This window comes from Ascaphus truei, chromosome 4 (assembly GCF_040206685.1).
Source record: "Ascaphus truei isolate aAscTru1 chromosome 4, aAscTru1.hap1, whole genome shotgun sequence".
Classification (NCBI taxonomy): Eukaryota; Metazoa; Chordata; class Amphibia; order Anura; family Ascaphidae; genus Ascaphus; species Ascaphus truei.
Genome location: NC_134486.1, coordinates 56,243,148 through 56,266,709, shown reverse-complemented (window position 1 = coordinate 56,266,709; position 23,562 = coordinate 56,243,148). Strand labels below are relative to the sequence as shown.

The following is a 23,562-nucleotide window of genomic DNA, read 5'->3' as shown; positions in this document are numbered from 1 at the left end:
GTATTAAATGCAAGCATATTGTGCATTTCACTGAAGAGTGGCTGATTAAATGTGTTTGGCTATTTGCTATGGGATGTGCAGCTCTTTCTGTTTTCAAGACTGTTGAAAAGTTTCAGTGGTAACATGGATTTTGAGTTGAGCCATAACATGAAGGAGATAACAACTGGGACACCATTTATATATAGGAGAAGGAGGGGAGATCATCTTAGTAGTTATTTTATTCCCTTTGTTTTACACATTACTGTATCTTGAGTGGACCTGTGATTTCATTGATCTAGACTTCAATATTTGTATTTGTTTTTTCTGCAGGTGGAGACCAAAACAATATGCAAAACCAGAGCTAATGAAAATACTCCATAATTCTGTTGAAGATTCCTACAAACGTTTAATTTACCCCCTTCTCTGTAGAGAATTCAGGTGATTTCTGAAGTTATATGGATATTCATTATTAACTATACATGTATATTATTGTCTTCAGGATGACAGAAGTGCAAGAACCGCATTGCTAAGGCATTCTATATCCAACGTCATTAGGTCTGCAGGAGAGTATATGAAAAAATAACAGGAAAACAAGACTAAAGAGACATAATTACTACTGTATTAATAATGTTGTAAAGGCAATCTTTACTCCATTATAAATATTCGTGGCATTAGGTATATTTGTAAATATATAAATGACCAATCACATTCTAGACATGCGCTTCCTGGGATTATTCAGCAATGAAAACAAACATACAAATAATTGTTTGTGGCTTGTTGGTGTCACATTTGTTTGAATACAGTGTGTTGCGTACAATAAGATAGTCACAGCCTAACGCCGCGCTTATAGAGCGCGTGACGGATGACGTCGCCACTCGCAAAAGTTATAATTTAACTTTCGGCGACGTCGCTGGCGACACGGCCATTGATTGGTTCAGATGCTGTCACATGTGGCGACAGCCTCTGAAAAATCACATTTTATCGGCTTCCAAATTTTTGGTCGTCGCGTTGCGCTGACTATAAGCAGTTGCGACGGCGGCAATGCTTTTGTTTTCAGGCGACGTCGCCAGCACTATAAGCGCAGCCTTAGTTTACGGCTGTTACTGAAGACAATGAGGCGCTTCTAAACACTTATGTTCTTTTGCTGGAAACATATTTTTTGTTGACAACAGTAGGGAGGATAGTGTGAGCTGTTTCTACAAGACAACCATGGGACTATCAACTACTTCAGGGGAGCTCAACTCCAGTCTCAAGCCCCCCGAACTGATCAGGTTTTCAGGATATCCCATCTTCAGCACAGGTGGCTCAATCACAGGCTCAGTCAAAGACTGAGTCTGTGTTTGAGCCACCTGTGCTGAAGCAGGGACTGATTGAGCCACCTGTGCTGAAGCACCCCTAACCTACCGTACTCACAGTAGAAAGACCTGTATTGTTTACTCCTGTATATTGAATATTGAGAAAAGGGGTTTGTGATAAATTTGCAAAGAAACAAAATCGGCCCAATATGTCATTTTCGGCATGGTACATTTTTCTAAGGAAGCCAATTCTTTGCAAAATAGTTTTTTTTGGTCGGGTATCAGAGTAATGTCAAATTTGTCAGTCAAAGAATGACATGATTTAGAAAAAGCATATGTAACCCTTTCAAAGCTGTCGAAAAGCCACATTTATTCTACCTCTACTTATAATATACAAGGCAAGAAATGGCTAAAATTTGGTAAAATAGTTTTGGTTACACCGATTCAAATAATGGATGCGTTCATAACTCTTCATTATTTGCTCCTTACAAATTTTGGTTTCTTTCACCAAATTCCCCCTGCTAAGATTAGCACATTTCCACACCTCACAAAATATATAGTCCAGCAGTGTTTAAAAATGTTTTGAAATGATAAATATAGCAAAGGTATGCAATCCACATTTTCTCCATGTCAGCTAAACGGTTAAATATACAATGACAGGTGTGGAAATATTCATATAGATGTGTGGAGTTACTGGGCCAACAAGGCATTTCGTTATTTAATTTCCTTTTTTCACTCCACCTTTTAACATCGATATTGTCTTTCACAGACGACAGTCTTATGTTGTTGCACTTGGCACTTTGCAGTATGTTTTTGTACAATCATTATACGTAGAAAAAAAAAAAATCTCCAGCTTTTATTAAATAGTTTTGGCGTACAGTATGTTGGAACTTGCCACGTAAATGTATTCTTAGCCCTTTCAGAAATAGATCTCGTCTTACGATACAGGGAAAATCTACAGGTTTGTGGCTGCCAATTTTAGATTACCTTTTGCATCAGCAACTAGGAAATGTTATGAGTGAAACATAACTCTGTAATGGCTTTAAAATAAAATTAAAAAAAAAGCAAGTGGGTTTAACTGAAGTCTCGCCTCAATTTTTAGTTTTTTTTTTAAATTTGTTTTCAAACACTATTGAAATTGGTGACCATAAAATGGAAGTAAGGTTAAAAATATGCTATATTGTAAAACACACATATCGTTTTAGTAGAAGTAAAAAAATTCGTTGCTTATTTATACCGTTTCAAAATGTAATTCCCAATTTCAGCAAAAAAATAGTTGTGGAAGTTTCTGTAGTAGCCATGGTTTCCCCAGGTATCCATTTTGAGCTTCTGCTGTATTCCTATTTCCGTTTTTGCGGGTGATGGCTTGAATTGAAAATGGTTTTTATAGTAATCCTATGCTTTCTTGATGGAACGTCTTTTTCTGTATGATAAAAGGTCAAAATTAACATCAGATGCTGAAAAGGAATCCATAATGATGTTTGGAAGAAATCTTCGACAATTGCTTCTTGCAAACCCGGTTAGAGGACGGACGCTCATGGGAGTTGATCCTGGATATAAACATGGCTGCAAACTAGCAATTATTTCACCCACCAGTAAGTACTTAGTTATGTACGTATTTTGCTTCAAGGCAGAATTATGCCATCAAAGTTGAAAAATGATTCTGTGTCTATGCTATTATGTATATGTATATATATTTTTCTTTTGGTAATAGCTTATTGCAATTCCTCACGGTTTATCCCTAATTACTTTAAGTTGCTGTAAACGTTTCCTTTTAACAAAAGGTCGAACCGATGGAAGCTCTCTGCCTTACAGTAGTTTCCAGAAGGGATGAGAGAAACAAGGGAAGATATACCAAGGCATTTGTTTACCCAGGCATTTAATTAATGAACCACAGCCTGTCTGGCATTTAATAGCTACAGTACCGTTTCATCCTGTATTGTATCTTTCCTTCTGTTTTGGCCTCTGTAACTTCACTTACCGTGTCTCTGGCGACGCGTTGCCATGGCAACGTGATGGCACACGACCCCTGGTGTCATTTGACGCCGGAGAAATGGTAAGGGGGGCGGGGGGGAGTGCAGACCGGGGCGCAGGGGGGAGTGTTTGCACCCCTTCTCTTAGGCACAGTCCTACTTTTTAGCATCTGTACAATCACTTCACTCAACAGCTTATATACAATTTTAACAGGTTTAATTCATGCTTGAAACCATAAATGAAAAAGATGAACAAGTACTCAGAATATGCAATATTTCTCTTTTATTAAGGGCTGTTTTATGTCTAGCTGCAGGAAGTCGGTCACCATGAGTTGAGTTATCAAGAAGTATTAGAACATTCCAACCTCCTGTATATTGATGTCCAAAATGGAAGTCTCACACAGCAGGGCTTCTTAAACAGTTCTATATCAAAGACCACTTCGGTGTTACTAATAGTTTGAGGACCGCCATACGTAATCTTGGCTCTGTTTATCAATGTCTTAACATGTATTTTTAACATTATTTAAAAAACCATTGGACTTGTTGCTACAAATCAGTCTTCAGTAGAGATGTGCAAAACATTTCCCCAAGTTTGCGAATCGGGTGAAATTTGTCAATTTGACCAGAGCGAGAGAGATTTCAAGTGTGTTCACGGGTATCTTTCCACGTGCAGTAGAAGACTCCTCTCCAGCAAAGTCCTATTTCAGGGTATGGATTAAATAGACTAATTTTGCGTTTGCAAATCTATGAGTATTTGCACAATTCTGGCAAAAATTTGTGCTAGTTTTTAAGCAATAAGAAATGTTGCAAAATGTAACCCTTTGATTGCCCAAGTACCATGCACATAACAGGGGCCAGCGCTCAGGGGCCCTACGGCATACAGGGTCAGTCTTGCATTAAAGCTGCAGTTCAGTCAATATCCTGCATGTGTGTTTTTTTTTTAATAAATCAGTTCTGTAGTAAGAAAAAATACTTTTAGCATTTTCTGTTTTAAAAACAACAACTTTGAAAGACCAATTTTTTTGTATTCTATTTTAACAACCATTTACTAAGGCACTGCCCCTTCATGTCCTGTCACAAGCCCTGGCACACCCCTTTGTCAGCCCTGCCCTTTCTCTAGCACATGTCAGTGCAGGAGTGCTCATGAATATTCATGAGCGCTCATGAATATTCATGAGCTTCCACTGAGTGACAGAAGCAGAGGAAAAACATATCCCATATCTAAAGATTTCACCAATCAATACATGGAGAACTAATTGACTGGCAGCTATACAGTTCTTTAGGTAATTAGAGATCGCACACATAAAACTATTGAAGTAAAAAAAAAAAAATTAAAAAAAAAACTGCAGCTTTAAATGCTCATTTCATTGGTAAAGATTGCGTTCAGCGTTAAGATATTCCACTTTTTATGTTGTGGGGGATTGCTAGGTATAACGTGGTTGAGGGCCAAAAGAACTAGATTATTGGTATGTCTTTTATAGCAAGAGTTTTCCATCTGAAAATTGTTCAATTCTACAAATTGGGGTCTCTTTCCCCCCCCCCCTCCTTTAAATTCATGAGCGATATTTGTAAATTATAATTTTTTTTACGTTTTAGTTTTGTGTGTGTGTATGTGTATTGACTTGCTCTGTGCATTAGGGAATAATGACACCCTGATTGAAGGATTTCACTTTCAACTTTGCGATGAGGCAAATAGAACATACAATTCGACCATGTTTAAAAGCAATAATGAAAAAAGGTATCATTGAATATTTATTAAAATCTCCTGGATGCAAAAACTAGTGGAACATAAAGATTTATTTTTTTCTCTCTAGTTTTGCAGCTTGACACTTAAAGTAAATGATCCAGCAATGTTTTGGGTACAAATAATACTTGACATTTTAGAACTGATACCATATGAACGGTTTATAAGACTCTTGATCATGCCTTTCACTAAATAGACCTTGGTTTTGTGTTCTTTAGATCAGATCCTCCATACTGATGTTGTCTATTTGCACTCTGGATATGCACATGGGAACCGCGAAGCTGAGAAGATTAAGAGTCTGTTACATAACTACAAGTATGAAAACTTTTCTTCCTCCCCTCCCCCCAAGTAAAACATTGCTGTGTACGTAATAATAATTCACATGAGGCGTAAAAATACCCAAAAGTGTATGCTAGAAAGTAAGTCGAGCGAATTGATGATTTTAATTTTTTTATATGATTTTTTTTTTATATATAACTTTTTCTTTTTATTAAGGTTTTCGACCGTAAAATGGGGATGGAATGGGGAGGGGGTATATAAAAAGAAAAAGAGGTCGGGTGGAACAACCGTCTTTAACATAATTTTTAAATCATCAAGAATAGACCTTCATTGCCAGAGTACCACTTTATTTAGCAGGGATTTTCAAATGTAACTTCCAGTTTTGGTCCGTCAGTACCCTTTCTGAATCCCTTCCCTTGTTTCGTTCCTCCTAGTGTTTGGAGAATCTTCACTTCCTACTTATCTCTCCTACCCGCTTGTATCCCATGGTTCCTACACCTTGTAGAACTTCCTTGTTGTATGATTTAAAAATGGGGTAAACGTCTCCATTAGTTGAACTTCCTCTATTCTCCAGATAACCTCCCATCAGGAAGGTGGAAATGATTTTTGCCACCCCCGAATTGATCTGTAAAAGGGGCAAAAATAAAAAAAGTCAAGATTGATGGTATGATCTACCAAAAGATTACCATTCAGTATTTCTGTGTTACAGAGGAAAGTAGAGTAGTTACGACGGATAGCAAAATATGTGTATCCTGTACACATCAGAATTTCATCCAGATTCCCCATCAAAATCTGTTCTATATTTCATATACGTGCCACACATTTTCCTATCTATATTAAAGATTTTTTTTTAAAATAAGTTAAGTGTAAAGTGTAAATCAATAAATGCTGTTTAAATGGCATATACAAGGAATGTGTTAAATGTCTGCACCTCATTAAAAAAAACTGGCAAAATCCATACTAGATCTGTGCATGCTGTTAAACATCAAGAGTATAATTGTCCTACAAAAGCATGAACACTTTTGACCATTGTATTGAAGACCTACAGATGCAGTCAGATGGTTTGTCGCGTAGTCGGCCAGGAGGCCACAGATGGCAGCTGCCTGACAACTGCCTGCTCACGGAATCCCCAAGACCAGACTAATTGCCCATCAGTATTACCACAGCGGGGGTCCCTGCTTCTGAATGGGCCCCCCACTGTGTTCTTCCTACTGGGTCGCATCAGTCTGTAAGGCCAGGTACCCAGTGGCTGCTGCGTCTTGCGCGCCACACAGCACAGCTCTCTATGGGGCAGGCCCCAGTGGACGTGTGTGTGGGCGCGCAAAGCACTGTGACGTGAACGCTGGCAGGGAAGACAAGAATTTTGTCTTCCCGTGCCGCGACGCGGTCACATGCTCGACGGGCAGCCAATGGTAGGGCAGATATGCCATGCCATGACCGCTTTACGCACCTCTGTTATATTATCTTCTGGTTTTGACCTCCTTCTATCTTTCTGAGTCTGCCAGTGGTTTACACAAGTATACATCTGCCAGCCAACAGTTTCACTGTTCAAGACTTTTCCTCGTCGCCTAACCATTGAAATTCCTTTCAACTGGGATGCTCATCATGATCTGCCTTCAGCATTGATTGAAAATAGACTTTCATCGTAATTATTTAATTTTTTGGGGAGATCCAAGATGTATTTTAATGTATTTTTTTAATTACAAAAAACCCACAAAGCTTATTTTTTCTGGCTTTCAGCATTAGTTTTGTGGCTTGCATTACAATGACCAGACACAAGCTATTTTACTGCTGGAGACTAATTTCTCCGAAAAGTAGCAGACCTATTTCATTAAAACTGCAAAGAAATGCATAAGTGTGGCGATGAAAGATAATTGTGCGAGATGTGTGTGCCTTCCTGTTGATGTTTACCATTAGTTGTCCAGGCAGATTATGGCTTCTTGTAAATTGTGATATGCAGGTATGATATAAGTTCTGAAACGCTCGTTGTATTTTGGCTTCAACAACCAGCAATGTTAGAGGACCCGCCCTTTTATACTACCAACTTCTATTGGCATTAGCTAATAAGCACTTATCCCCTTACCCATATCACTAGAGACATTATACCTTTTTCCTCTACTATGCCCCCATTTGCCCTCCATAGATTATAAAGATTTGACTGCATTTCAGATGAGCATTTCTTCATTTTGCTTGATGTGTATTTTTCATTATAGAAGATTCCGGTTGCCACAGTGGCGGTGTAAGAAACAAATAAGGATTTGGTTGTCATTGTTGGGTGTGGTCTTGTTTTACCAGCAGATAGTATGAACTACAGATGTAGCAGACGTCGTTATCCCTGTTAAAGCACAAAAGAAATAACTTGTTAACTGCTCAACCATTGTAATTAATAGCACAGATCACGCGCCGGCGTTAATGCATTGCATTGACCGGTACAATAACGTCGGATACATCTGTAAACCCGATTCCTTGCTTCATCATCCAAAAATCCCAGCAGAATTGTTACAAATATTTCCAATCGTTGACCTTCTAGTACAGGAGTGTCCAACTCCAGTCCTTAAGGACCACCAACAGGTCAGGTTTTCAAGATATGCCTGCTTCAGCACAGTTTGGTGCAGTGGAATACTGTGACACTGATTGAGCCACCTGTGCTGAAAACCTGACATGTTTGTCTTTGAGGACTGGAGTTGGCCACTCCTGCTCTAGTACACAACTGTCCAAGCTCTGTCCTCGAGGCCAAGGGCTCCCACCAATAAATACCATAGCACGTTGTTTTAGTGATGATTAGACTAGGTTAATTGGCAGATTTTCAGGGCAACACCATAATAAGTTGCGTAGTGGTGATTAGAGTTAATGTAATTGGCAGGTTTTCAGGGCAAAGCATACCCAAGGAAATTGTTAGCGATAATTAGAGCTCGGTTAATTGGTCAATTATGTTTTAATTGGAGAAATCTCAAACCTGACCTGGTAGCTGGACTGAGCTAGAACTGCCACGCTGTTGTAGAATAGATTTACTGTTTAATACTCATAAGGGTCATTATTAAGTTATCCAATTTCTGGATTATACAGAGCTTAAATTAAAACATCGATCAAATGTGTTGTTAGGTGCAATTATGAATAATGCAGTGGGGTTTTTTTTTTTGGTGCCCGGTTTTCTTGTCTTAAGATTTATCTTTATAATTTTAACTTAATGGAAACCTAATTCAAATGTGTGCGATTTCTTAAAAAAATAAAAAGCGAAGTAGCTAGATTTTAAGAATCGGTTCTATTTAACGGATGCATACTTAACTTTAATAATATTTTAATATTTGAAAGTATTTTTTTGCTTGTGTATAACTTACGTTTAAAAATCTTTCAAACTGTGTGTGTGTGTGTGTGTGTGTGTGTGTGTGTGTGTGTGTGTGTGTTCGATCTAACAAAAATAGAATTTGAATTAAGATATATTACTTTTTCTTTTGATGCTGGTAAGCATTTCTTACTTGAGATGTCAACGAACTTTGTGTGTGTGTGTGTGTGTGTGTGTGTGTGTGTGTGTTTGGTGATAATGTTGTGTTACATTGAACTCATTTTTCATTCCCTTTATTTTAAAGCTGTTTTACAGTCGCTATCGGAAATGGAACTGCTTGTCGAGAAACAGAGCGCTATTTTGCTGACTTAATTCAAAGAAGATATTTTGCTCCTCTTGATGTCGTCTATTGGTAAGAAAAACTTTTTTTTAAATTTTTTTTATTAATGAAGGTTTTCATATTTCCTCATTTTAGTAGGCAATGTATTGCAAAACTAGCCTGGCTGTTTATGTATATGCAGCTGTATTAAATATTATAAACCATTCCTAGGTCCTGGCAAATCTACGTTTTCTATATAAAGCTACTGGTACAGTATTTTAATACATATTGATTATTTAAAAGTCCATGGTAATTAATACATGATTGACTTTTTTTTATGGATCAAACAATGTACATTGGTCACTAAAGTGGTTATCTATTAAACTGAAATGTAACCTCACAGTAATGTCACGGTTGCTGTCACTGTTTCATAATGGTCTCCCTTCCCAAGATAAATGAGGATAAAGAGTCTATATCACTGGAGCAATTCCATACACGTGTCTCGTATGGCTGAGAAAGCTTGTATTTTATCTTAGAAGTGGGTGAGGAATGTCTTTAAAATGCCAAAAACCTGGCTTGGCGAATTTCTGGAGACATGGTTCTTTGTATATGCCATCTATAGTAAAAGCAATAAAGTGTAATCAGGGGGCGGCTTGTCCGATCAGGCTTTCCCCGATGTGCTGGTGCTGCGGTTACCCGTTAGCAGCCCAGCGGTACCTGTCTGCAATCCTCTCCGTCCTCCTGTCGGCGCCGGAAGTTGGGTTCAACGTCCGGCGCCGTCCGGAGGAGGGAGCTGCGGAGTCCCCGACCCAGAGCAGTATTGAGGAAATGTCACACCAAGGTGTGTGTGTGTTTTGAGGGAGGAGTGTAATGAGGGCTTAATTACAGAGGCCTCGTGCTCTTCCCAACAATTAAACTGATGGTTTCTGTAAGTGTCTCTTACCTTCTCCGGAGCGACATTTCCTCCTGCAGTATCGTGTTGTCATGGCCATGTGACGTTGCATGGTGATGTCGCCATGACAATGCAACCTCACATGATGCTGCGTCACAGGAAGGCCTCAATGGAAGAAATCGCCCAGGCCGTCATTTGTCTGCAATCCAAGTGTAACATTGTGTGTATTGTATTACTTAAAGATTAAGAATTTGATTACTTTAACAGGAGTTAGCAAGCAAATGTTACAGGAACACCTGCTCTGGTACGTTAACCATAATTGAGCTTGATGAATAACATCCGATGTGGTTTGAAAAGATTTTTTAATATGCACGGAAGGTCCTCTGCAAAACCTTTCTAATGTTTTCTAAGGACTAACTCTCTATAACCGCAATCCCAGATTTTCTATAGCTGCATTCCCCTTGTTGCCCAGTTGAATTGGGATTATTGTTATATTCGAAAAGGGGTTAATTTAAAGTCTGTAAGTTGGACTACTGCTGATGAAGGTTATGTTACGCACATCTATAGTTTGTGAGTGTGCACATGAATGTGACCATTATAGAAAATGTAAGCTGTAAATACTTTGTCTATGCATGTGTGTAGTCGCATCCTAAGGCCGAGCTTTGACTTCTTGCACCTCATGGGGACTGTTTCTAAAGATAACATGGCAGCCTGTGACCACCACCTTGTGATCTCACATGTTATATTTGGAATGATCCCATAAGGTTTTTCTATTTTGTAAATAGCATTTTGTAATTGCAGTGCCACATGACCAAAATGAGCTATTTACTGATATAAATTCTACGTATGGGAGACTTCTCTTCTCTAGTCATCAAAAGGGAAAGATGGTTTATGAGCAATTCACATTGAGTGGTTGTGTTACAATACAGTATATAGAAAAATTAGATCATAACATCAAGGATTGATGGATTTGCTGTGACTGTAATATTTTACATGTAAGTGCCTAGTTCTCGATTACAGCACTGGCAGTACCATATAAAAATAGGAAAAATGCCTTGGCTGTGATTTACAGACATCCACGGAATATTTTGGTAGTTTAAATTGCAGGCTCCTTTTGATGGTTTTGTAATTTTAAACAATTGTTTTGCTTGTCCTTTTTTTTTAACTAGTTTATTTTAATATACTTAAGTCCAGAAAAAATACCTTCAGGACTTTTACTCTGTAGCTTTCTCTTTCATAACTTTATTTATTGATTTTAAGTTGCACCCAACATAAAGCCAAAAGATAGTCACACTTGGTCCAAAAGGGTTTTGTTACAAACCTGCATTTATTGGCTGGTCCAATTAGGATCCTTGATTATTTTTCTTACAAGGTCATGCCAAAGATTCATCATATGTTAACCAGGACAGATGTTCTTTTTGCAGAAGTGTACAGTGTGTGCTTGAAAAGAACACGAGACCAGTAACTGATGGACTGTAATGTTTAAAGAATCATCTAAATGAAGTCCAGCTATTTCTCCTTTTTCTAAATTTCTTTTTTTTTATTGAACGTCTCGCACATTATTTCAATTATGAGCGTAAGATACAAAAATACAACCAAAAATTATACTTTTAATTTATTTATTTTTAAATAAAAAAAGCTTATTTTTAAATTCTGATCACAAACTCAATTGTAACATCCTACAGAAATGTTGTATTTCAGACGTACGTTGATATAAAGCAATGTCTCAAGTGGTCACCATTTAACATGTTCTGCACAATGCTCTGATCACTAGAACGTTGGTATTGCTACAGTATACTCGGTACGATAGAAGACCCATCTTACTGGCATCTGAGCTGCATTTGTATGCTGCTGTGCCTGTTTGCACTCACACTTTCTGACTTTAAATTTGAAAAGCTTAGTACCAACGTGAAATAATTGCAGTGACATGTTTAAGATTTTACCATCTGGGAGTTGATGCCTTTTTTAAATTGTATTATTAAACTTTGCAAATATTTTGTTTGTTTTATCAGAAATAATCTGGTATTCAAAGTTGTATTTTCTAGATTGAATGACTGCATATGGATATTCAACCATTAGATCAAATATACCGCATTGCGAAGTTGGAAATTAGTCCTGTATGTTTTCCTTAATAATTAGCTGATGCCACATGACTAAATATCCATGTCTGGTACACGCTTGTCCACTTGAATGTGTGTCCGAAAGGGGTGAACAACAAACTGGCCATCCTGTTGTGGTGTCAACCTCCCCAGAATGCAATGAGCATGCACACTCCAAAAACCATTACACAACACCCCAATTATCCTGCCACCACAAGGATTTATTTAAGGAGTCCCTGATCCTCCAGAATAAAGCATAAATAAAAAAAACAATTTCATAAAACAGGGTGGAAAAACATGTCCGAAAATTAGAACCATCGCTTTAAAGGTACTGAAAACAGGTTTAATTAGAGCTCAAAGGCTGTAATGATTAAATTGTAGCTTTAATATATCAAAAAGCGTTTCATTTTTTTAAGTGACATTTGTGTACAGACCAGTTCATTATAGATTTAAACAGAAAATCTATATATATTACAACAAAGTTCTGCCCCTCACTTGATCATGAGGCGAAAATGTGAGACACACATGCCTGCGAGTGTGCGTTGAATCTAAAATGTGTGTTACAGATTCTAATCTATATACCAGTGATCTGTCAGGACAATAGACCACAAACAGGCCTCAAGGCGTGTGTCTTGACAATCGTTTGTAACCTGAGGTCTGAGAGAAGTGTTCTTGTATTCTTTGTTTAATCAAGGAGTACAAAATAGTGACCAACTCCTTTCCTAGTAGTTAATAGATTCATGGTACCAGCATCATACTTGGGAGAATATCCTGTTTGTACACATCTACAATGTAAGAGGCTTCTTTTAAACCTTGAGGGTGTGATAGATAACCAATTATTTATCTATCATAGTGGTGTTTTATATACATGTAGACTGATGAATGAGAACATTCACTGTGTACAGACTTATACAGATCATTAAGCACTGTACAGAACATACATTATTTTTAATTTATGTTGGCCTATAATTATAAAACTATACTAACCCCCAGGTACCTCTTTTGGAGCCTGGTTTTAAGGAACTTTAATGATGGACTTTCCCAGCACCTGATAACATCAATCAACATAACATATTTGGGTACCTGGAAAGACCCGCTCTGCCCTTTGTGTTTTCTTAAGCAATACAATATGGTTATATAGCTATCTTGTGGCACCACAACATTTTCTTAATTGCTTGATTTACATTTTTTACTGATAACTCAAAGGCCACATACAAAACAAAAAAGGTAAACTCTACATTGCTATTGGAAATACGATCATTCACCCAGTAGCCCAAGCACGCTGCCTAGGGGTTGCACTTGATTCCTCTCTCTCATTCTCCTCTCATATTCAAAACGTTTCTAAAACTTGTCGCTTTTTCCTCCGCAATATCACTAAGATACGCCCTTTCCTCTGTTACTCGACTGCTAAAACTCTGACTCAGGCCCTCATTCTCTCACGTCTCGATTACTGCAACCTCCTGCTGTCCGGCCTTCCTGCCTCTCACCTGTCTCCCCTACAATCTATCCTAAACGCTGCTGCCAGAATCACTCTACTTTTCCTAAATCTGTCTCCGCATCTCCCCTCCTGAAATCCCTCTCCTGGCTTCCGATCAAATCCCGTATCTCACACTCAATTCTCCTCCTCACTTTTAAAGCGTTACATTCGTCTGCCCCTCCTTACATCTCAGCCCTAATTTCTCGCTATGCACCATCCCGACTCTTGCGTTCTTCTCAAGGATGTCTTCTTTCTACCCCCTTTGTATCTAAAGCGCTCTCCCGCCTTAAACCTTACTCACTTTCTGCCCCACACCTCTGGATTACCCTTCCCCTCAATACTCGACTAGCACCCTCGCTATCCACCTTTTAGACCCACCTTAAGACACATCTGCTTAAAGAAGCATATGAATAGCACTGGATAATCATGGACACATGATACATAAAGCTTGGCCCCCTGCAGACGCACTTACTAGAATTCCCGCCTACTGTCTCTGTACGTTCTCCCTACCTACCAATTAGATTGTAGGCTCCTCGGAGCAGGGACTCCTCTTCCTTAATGTTACTTTTATGTCTGAAGCACTTATTCCCATGATCTGTTATTTATATTATTTGTTATTTATATGATATGTATTACTACTGTGAAGCGCTATGTACCTTTATGGCGCTATATAAATAAAGACATACAGAACAATACAATACTGGAGCAGGTTAGTTGGCTTTTTGCTGGGAAACACTTTGGTTGCAGACCAGATGTTCTCAGAGAGTTGGCACTTGTCATTCCTTGCGTTGGACTCTGGTGGGAACTTGATGCAATAAATGGTGATTTAGATTTGTGGATACAGACCCACATATTCAACAATTTCATTACAAACCTCATGCAGAATAAATGGAAATGCACCATAAAACTCTCAATCTACGTAATACAAATGTTTAGCAGCTGTACTACTTGTAGATAAATGTAGATGTTGGCCTGTGATATCATTAAATTGACTACAAATAGCTTTAGTAGATGTAACAGTGTGCACACATTTTGTGACCACTTCTTCATGTGCACTGCTTCGGACCAAGTAACAATGTATGAAATGTATTGCTTCGGTCTGCTTTAGGCCGAGCTTATAGTGCCGGTGACGTCACCCTTCGTCGCTAGCGAAAGTTGTAACTCGCTTTCGGGCGACCAGGTCTTTCATTGGTACAGAGGCTGTCACATGTGGCGATAGCCTCTGAAAAATCAAATTTGACCGGCTTCCTATAAGCGCTTGCGATGGCGACAATGCATTTGTTTTCGAGCGATGTCGCGTCGCTGGCACTATAAGTGCAGCCTAAGTTGTAACTTTCTTTCCATGCATTTACTCAACAGTAAAAGATTTTCTAGAAATGTTACGATATCTTTATAATAAAAGGCATCTGTAAAAATTGCAGCATACTGTAGTTACATAGTAGATAAGGTTGAAAAAAAATACATATGTCCATCGAGTTCAACTTGTTAAATGTAGTTTACTGAGATACTTATCCGATACTTCTAATTATATTGATCAAGAAGAAGGCAAACAAACCCCCTAATTATGTCTTTGCTAATGTAAAAAATAATTTTTGACTCCCGTAATGACAATCCTCATTCCTATGTTTAACTTATTTGGTACATTCATGTATAAATTTGCTTTAAAAAAATAAATAAAAACTTACCTTAAAGATAGCTACTGTATCTGCTTTCATAAATAGTACATTCCACATTTTAACTGCTCTTACTTGTACAGTAAATAACCCATCTATTTGGTGTTCGTTAAAACTGCTTTCCTCCATCTCAAGGAATGACCCAGTGTTATTTGTACTGTCCTTTGGATGAATGAAAATGTATCTTGAAAGTTGATTGATTGTATTTACCTTGTACATATTTGTAAATGGTCATCATATCCCCCATCTTGGATGCCTCTTTTCTAATGTAATGAAACCTAATTTGATTATCCTTTCTTCATAAGTCAGACTTTCCATCCTCTTCATTAATTTAGTGGCTCTTCTCTGCACTCAGGTTCCATAATGGCTCTTTTATGGAGCGATGCCCAAAACTGTGTTTTATTTTCAAGGTGTGGTCTTACTAAGGATTTATACAGTGACATGATATCTTACCTTCTAATCACACCCAGTTTTATGCATGATAATCTTATTATGCTTTGCTGCTTCTGCCGGACATTGCACACTATTGCTAATCCTTCTGTCTACAAGAACTCATAAATCCTCCTCATCAACAATTGATTGCATTTTTCCAATTTAGTTTATATCTAAAATGATTGATTTATTCTTGTTTCCCAAATGCATAACCTAACATGTATCTGTATTAAACATAATCTGCCATTTACCTGCCCACGTTTCCAGTCTCTCCAAGTCCTTTAGAGAATCACATCCTGCGTATGATTTGAAAACCTTACATCATTTTGTAATCAACAAAGATGGAGAATTTGCTCTCTGTCAAACTCAAGGTCATTAATAAAGAAATTAAAAAGGAGTGGTCCCAGTCCTGAACCTTCAGGTACTCCATTTACAACATCGACCACATCTCAGATTCCATTTCACAACTGTTGTCTATCTTTTTAAACCAATTTTAAATCCAGGTGCAAATAGTTTCACCCTGACCCATTTCCTTTATTTTATACACGAACATCTTGTGTGGTACCATTTCAAAAGCCTTAGCCAAAACGAAGTAGACCACATCAACTGCATTGACTTAATCTAAATTCCTACTGGTCTCCTCCTTAAAAAACAATGGTACGTTGGCTTGACCTATTTCTCATAAATCCAAGCGATTTACTAATAAATTTGTTATTCAAAAGATATTCCTGAATATTATCCCTACTTAAATCTTCAACAAGCTTCCCCACTATTGATGTCAGGCTTACATGTCTGTCATTTCCTAGCTGTGATCTAGCTCCCTTTTTGACGTATAAGCACCCCATCTGCTTTTCACCAATCTTGTGGTACTAAACCTGTGGAAATGGAGTCCTTGAATATTAAATATAACGGTTTGGCTATTGCTGAACTTGGCTCTTTAAGAATTCTTGGGTACATGCCATCGGGGGCCAGGTGCTTTATTAACCTTAATTTTATTAGCACCTTTTCCTGTGCTAACCAAATATAGGTTAATGTTGAGGTTGTGGTTTCCTCTTGTAATATTTTTTGCATTTGACCCTTGTTCTATATAGAGGCAAGAAAATGTTTAATGCCTCTGTCTTCTACGTATTCTAAAAAATGTGCCTATCATCTCAGTGACAGCGTCCTAGATACTATTGTCTAATCTTTTTCTTATTTATGTGCTCAAATACTCTTTTAGAATGGATGTTTCTTTGCAAATCTCTTTCATTTTTGCAACTTTTGTTATATTTCTTATAATTCTGAAATGATGTCCCTTTGACTCCAACAATGTAAAAGCCTCTACCTATATATTTCTTCCCCGCCCTGTTTATTAGCCATATTGGTTTCCAGTGGTTTCTTTTATATGTATTATCCCACTTATAGGTGTACTCATCAAATAATGTTTTAATGAGTGCCCATTCATCTATTTTTTATTTTTTTCCTGCAAAATGTCATCCTGGTTTATTCCTTGTAGATTCTTCCTTAGTAGACTAAAATGTGCCTTTCTTAAATTTGGAACCTAGTTGGCTCCTTAATAATCAGGGTCATTTTGGCACCCCCAAACCCCCTTTTCTTTAGTTGTACTGCTAATCTCATTACTCTTAAAAAAAATTAAAAAAAGTGTGTGTGCTGTGCACGCGCAATTTAAGTGAAACTTCTTTGTCTTTTCTCACTGTTTTGTCACAGAAATTGTATTTGTAATGGTTATGTTTTTTTAAATTATAAATCAAACAACTATTTCAGTTCCAAAACGCAAAGACGTTTGACTTAGAAAGCGTGTTTTAGATATTTGCACTTCTATATTTATAGTAACTGTGAATTCCGTGTGTGTGTCTCTCTCTCTCTGTGTCTCTCTGTCTCTCTCTCTCTCTCTCTCTGTCTGTCTGTCTGTCTGTCTGTCTGTCTGGAGGTATGTGTGTCTGCCTGGAGGTATGTGTGTCTTTCCTCTCCCTCACCCAACGTCACTGGTGGCTACCAGTGACGTCACTTCCATCATGGAATTTTGTAGCTGTAGGTGCCAGCAAAGACGTTTCACTGCATAAAGAAACCCCCTCTTGACACAGAAAGGGAGGCTAACTACTACCCTATCTCTTTTTCCCCATTTGCCTCCAAGCTACTTGAGCGACTTGTATACAACGACCTGACCCGCCTTCTGTCTTGTAACTCCCTGATTTGACTCAATCTGATTTCTGCCCTCTACACCACACTGAGACAACACTAATAAAATCGTCCAATGACCTACTCATAGATCAGACTAAGGCTAAAGCCCCGCTCCCTCAGTCAGCGCGCCCGCACTGCAGACAGGCGGGGTGCTAACAGGCAATTGACCGCTACTTGCGGTCTGTAGGGAGCGGGAGATACAAATGTTCTGCCTCTCGCGCATCAGCGCTCCCTCCTCCCGAGCCGGCCAAAGTAACAAAAAAAACCCAGGACACACACACACAGCTCCTTCCCTGCTCCCCTCCTCTCACACACACACACAGGCACTCACACACACACACACACACACACCGGCAAATACACACACAGGGGTGGTGAGTCGGAGCAAGGGGGGAAATCGGAACAGGGATCGGGCAGAGGGGGGAAATCGGAGCAGGGGGGAATCGGAAGGGGGTCGGGCAGAGGAGGGATCGAAACGGGGATCGGAGCTGAAGGGGGAAATCGGAACGGGGGGGATCGGAGCAGAGGAGGGATTTGGATTGGCTGCTGGGATGTCACGTGACGCGACACTGGCCAAAACCACAAGCTCCTTGTAGCTCCGGCTGGCTGACGCGTCACAGCACGCAGTCAGCCATGCCGGAAGGAGCCAGCGGGGGCAACTAGAACGGGGGCAAGCAGCTGGTGGCCCGCGGCCGCGCGCACCGCCGGCCGCAGCGGGACCAAAGCCTTAGTCTTTGTCCCCGGTGGCTGCGACGGCGTGCGCGGCGCACACAAGGTACGGCCCTCTATGGGCCGGCCTCTAGCTGCCCGCGCCCCCGGCACAATGCGTGATGCACGGACTCCTTTGCGAAAAGACAAGAATTTAGTCTTTTGGCACATCGGGCGAGCATTGGTAATGGCGGCGGTTCAGCCAATGAGGGCGAACGAGCCGCGTGACATCATGGCCACGCCTCGCTATCGCGAGTTGCCAGTAGTACACCTGGTCTCGCTGATGCCGAGAACGAGAGTCGCCGGGCATCCCGTCGCGCGCGCACTGGGGCCTTAGCCTACGGGTCACTTCTCCTTACTAATTCTTCTGGATCTGTCTGTTGTTCACCTCCTTCTCTTGAACAAAGGCAGCAGAGTAACTCTCCACTCCATAGGCCTCAGTGAAGCAGCCTTCTGGTTCATGCCCTACCTATCCAACTGCACCTTCTGTGTTACCTTCTCTGGTGTTTCTTCCTCTTCTCTCCCTTTCTCTGTTGGAGTCCCACAAGGCTCTGTTCTTGGCCCTCTGCTCTTCTCATGCTAGTACACCTCTCTTGGTGAACTAATACAATCTTTTGACTTTCAGTATAATCTCTATGCCAAGGACACACACATTTACCTCTCCTCCCCTGACTTCTCCCCCTCTCTCCTTTCCCGCATCACCAACTGTCTCTCTGCAATCTCCTCCTGTATCTCCCACTGTTACCTGAAGCTCAACATGTCCAAAAACAGAACTAATACTTTCCCCCCCTTTCACTGCCACCCCAACACCCAAACTCTCCCTCACCGCCAATAACACCTCAATCTCGTCAACACCTCAATCCATTCTTCATATTCAATCCCCATCAAGTCCTGCCATCTCCACCTCAGAAATATCACCAGGATATGCCCTTTTCTTCCCTTTGTCTGCCTGTCCCAACTCCAATTCATTGTAAATGCTGCTGGTACTCTGTTTATGTAACTATCAAATCTCTGTACCTCCATTGTACCGCCCTGCAGAATATGTTGGCCCTTTACAAATAATCCATAATAATATTCCAGTCGATAATTAAAATCGCCTATAACTAAAACAACGTAATTTTGCTGCCTTGTCCATTTGCAATAGTATTTTGGCTTCTAACAAATATTTGGTGATTTTTATAGCAGGGGTTCGCAATTTTTTGTTTTTTTGTTTGCGCCCCCCTCTTTACCTTTTCTCTGGCGATGTCATGTGACGTTGGGTTGCCATTTGACCCCACGGCATCATTTGACCCCGTGTTATGGCGACGCATCGCCAGAAGCCTCCGGAGAGAAAGTAAGAGACATAGAGGCCTAGTACGCACCCCCGGCATTTTATTTCAATGTGTGGGGAAGAGCTCATGCCCCCTGTAAGCACTGCACCCCCCCCCCCCTGAATTTCATGCCCCCCAGTTTGCGCATCCCTAGTTTATAGCGCATCCCAACAGACTTTTTTTCTTTTTTAGTACTTTAGTACAGATGTAATTCAGACAACATTTTAACCAATGTCTTCATAAACCCCTTCCCTTATTATATTCCCTTATATATTTGAATTCTGGTTTTACATATTTACATTCTCCACCACCTTTTCTGTGTGCCAGATCTTTCCGAAAAAGGGAATAACCCTGTAATTAAACTGCTCAGCCCTGAGTTTCATCCCACCATGTTTCAGTAATGGCTAGAGGTGGGTATTATCTCTGGCTAGTTTCCATCCATTGTGTTCTCATTTTCTTTGGCTTTTAAGGGCTTTCTCTTTTCCTTTGCCTAAGGCACTTTCTAGTTCTCCAGTTTATTGAAGTGATGATTTAATTAATGAGCTGTCAACCGTTGCATTTAAGTCTTTCCATGCTGATAATCAAATAGATCAATAAAACCTTTTGAAAGCTATGAAATACAAGTACATATAAGAAAACACTACATTTTGTATTTGTTGCTGTTGTATAGGCAGTGTTTTTTAGACAAGGTTTGTGACATATTTACTCCGTGTAATTAGAGTACAGTTTTTTACTTTTTATATTCTGCAGCATTAATTTCCCATTTGGATTACCATAGAAAGTCTCCAACATATTAATTGGCCAGAGCTTCACCTGACCAAATCAGATATGTAATGTGTCATCTAATATTGTATAATCCTTCCATACCACAATCTGTTCTGTAGCATTGCTACGAAAAACAGAAGGGACTAAAGCAGGGGTGGCCGACTCCAGGCTTCAAGGGCCACCAACAAGTTGGGTTTTTAGGATATCCCTGCTTCAGCACAGGTGGCTCAATCAGTAACTAAGCCATTGTGACCGAGCCACTGATTGAACCACCTGTGGTTCAGCCCTTGAGGACTGGAGTTGGCCACCCCTGGACTAAAGCAATTTAACTAAAGATTGCTTTATTGAAGAAGCAGTACTATTTCTGGCGCTTCTAACATTTTACGTTGGCAGTAACGATACTTTGCTGTTTACAGTTTGAGTAATAAAAATCTCTTAACTGATGCTGTATCTTGTGAATGTGTCAAAGAAGTCTACTTGTCTCTGTCAAATACTTGTACTCCTGTTTGATGCATATTGTTGGTAAAGAAAGATAAGCCATTCTGGACTTTATCTTTTTTTTTTTTTTTGCACTGGTAAAAGCTGAAATTGATGCATGTGGCCCAGAATTTGACGCATTCCATTATAAGACAGCGTATGAGCATCATATAAAGCACCTTGATATATTGTTGATGCAATACAATAGGAAAATTGTGCTTTAAATCAATATTGCTCTAACATCTAACATTACTCACTCAATATTTTGCATTGAATTAAATTGTACTTTTACATTTCTACATGTAGTAAACGTTGGCTTAATGCTTCATATCTGCCTCTGGGAATCCACTGACAATCAAACGATCGCCATTAACATGAAACCAACACATACACCATTTTTGCGTTGCGTTTTCTGTTTTCTTAGCAATCAAATAACAAGCATTTACAAATAAATCTACCCACCTATTTCTATGTAACAGAGGAAGTTGCAGCTGTTGTACTTCTCATTTGAATGAAAATAAACGAGATATTGGTTTATAGCAACACATTACAGATGATGTGATTTCCATAAAAGCATTAAAGTTTAGTAAGTGGGGCAGTTCCCCTGAGCAACATAGTGAATTAATAACGGTGACATGTTTACGGGTTTTACCCTTTGTAGATTTTATTCCTTATAAATCTATATGCAGTAATGTGAAACCTACAATGATGTGGTTACTTACATCTATTTATGAAGAATTGCTGTTTTTAAACCTAGTGCATTTACAATTACCCCTCCCCCTTCACATCAATTATTTACCATTTCATTCACACGGTTCACCTTTTTTAATGCTTGGTTTTGAAGTCCACGAGGATTAAGAAGTTCAGGTCTAGCAGTAGAAGAAACATCAGAGCCACTTGTAAAACTTGTTTGGTTCTTAGGTGTTGCAGTACAATAGCTGCTCATGCAGCGTTAATCTGTATTTCATCATGTGCCCACCCTGGTGTAACACTATATGCAAGCCTGACACTTGCTTTACTGGAGATAGGTCTCCTTTATTAACATGCCATGAAAGAGCTACATGAAAGATAGGCGACATCAAAGAACTTTCCTTTTTTTTTTTAATATAGATAATGGTTGATACTAATCCTCTGGCATTTACAACTAGCTGCAAAATAGTTTATCTGACCAGCATCTCCTTACAAGCTTCTGCTTGCTTCAGCATTGTATGATTGCGGTTTTGCACTGTATTTCATTTATTGCATTATTGCATCGTGGTTTTTATGTGGAAGAAAATGGAAGGAAATACAGTATGAAGCCTGAAGAACATTCAGTTACTGTATACTAGAACTAGTACTATTTGTGCATTCATTTGTTATTTGGGCCCGTTCCATCACCGAGAGGTTAAATATCATACAAATACATGTCTAGGTGCCCTGTTGGTCTTCGAGTGAATTGTATTCAGTGAAGTTTGAGAGTTATGGACCCTTAATCAAAATCCTGTGAAGAGGTCTTCCCATGCTGGTGAGGATTATAGTCTCATTAATTTAAATGGGGGTGGACTATTTTCAGGCAAGGGGCACGTCTTCACAGCATATTGAGCAAGGGTCTTATGAGAATAATCTGTGTATATATATTTTTCCATACTACTCTAGGTGCCAGTTTACGTGGTTATTCTAGCATATTCACGTTTGAAAAAATTCAATTATTTGTGTCCGCACATTAAGTGGCTTATTCCACACAAGCCGAAGCGGCCAATCATTTACTTCAATGAGGAATGACAGACGAAAATGGTCCGCCCGCCACCCGCTTTGGCACATATAGAATCGGCCCCTTAGAGAACAAAGATTGTGTAAAATGAGGGGTTTTATTGATTAACTTTTTCGGCTGGAAGAACCAAAATGTTTGAAGTGCACTCAATATCTCTTAGTATTGATACTATATTATTACCAAACAAAAGCGTATCAGAAAGAATATATTTAATATAGAACTTAGTTGCTGCATGCTTACTTTCAAATATGTTGAAGTTAATTGTGTGTGAAGCGTTGGATCAGCAAAGGTGGCATCTTGAATTCATCCTTGGTAGGGTCTTTGTTTAATATTGGAAGCAAAAAATCTAATGAGAAAGCACTAAGAAACGGAGGTGTGTCCAGAAGTAAAGAAGAACTCTCTCTTGGAGATGCACTGGCTCAGAATGCAGTTTAAAAATAATAATAATGCTGCTTTACTTGTATAAATTCCCCTATTTACATTGTCACTTAATTTCTAAATGATTCATCACTGTTAAACGATAATAGTTTTGCCATATAGTTTTTGTTGACTCGGTGCATATCAGTATTTTGCAAAGCGAAATTAGGAATTCTTATTTATAACCCAAAAAAAGTAGTTTATTATTATTTTTATTATTTTTTTATTGACAGTGATAGACTAACTTTTAACAAAAGAAAAAATCACTGCAAACTACCATCTCTATATGAAATTAATAATTAAATTTAGTCACTAGTATGAATCATGACATAATATCTCACATGTTCTAATACTACTGGCCATACCTGACAGATATTTTTTTTACCTCTTTTCATATGTGTTTTTAATCTTTGTGGTATTATACAAGAGAAGACTTTAAGACATTGTTTGGTACTTTAACCTCTAGACACTCTTAATATCCATTTCTAGGACTATTTTTGTGAGGTACA

General features: G+C 39.0%; 1 protein-coding gene across 4 annotated transcripts in view; it reads left to right on the top strand.

Annotated features, from left to right (window-relative positions):
• SRBD1 (S1 RNA binding domain 1) overlaps positions 1-23,562 on the top strand; it is a 181,309-nt gene that overhangs the window by 38,406 nt on the left and 119,341 nt on the right. For all 4 annotated transcript variants that reach the window (XM_075595801.1, XM_075595802.1, XM_075595799.1 and 1 more), the window contains exons 13-16: positions 310-417; positions 2,712-2,869; positions 5,210-5,306; positions 8,858-8,965. In XM_075595801.1, the coding sequence (XP_075451916.1) occupies positions 310-417; positions 2,712-2,869; positions 5,210-5,306; positions 8,858-8,965 (471 nt within the window). The remainder of the gene's footprint in view (positions 1-309; positions 418-2,711; positions 2,870-5,209; positions 5,307-8,857; positions 8,966-23,562) is intronic.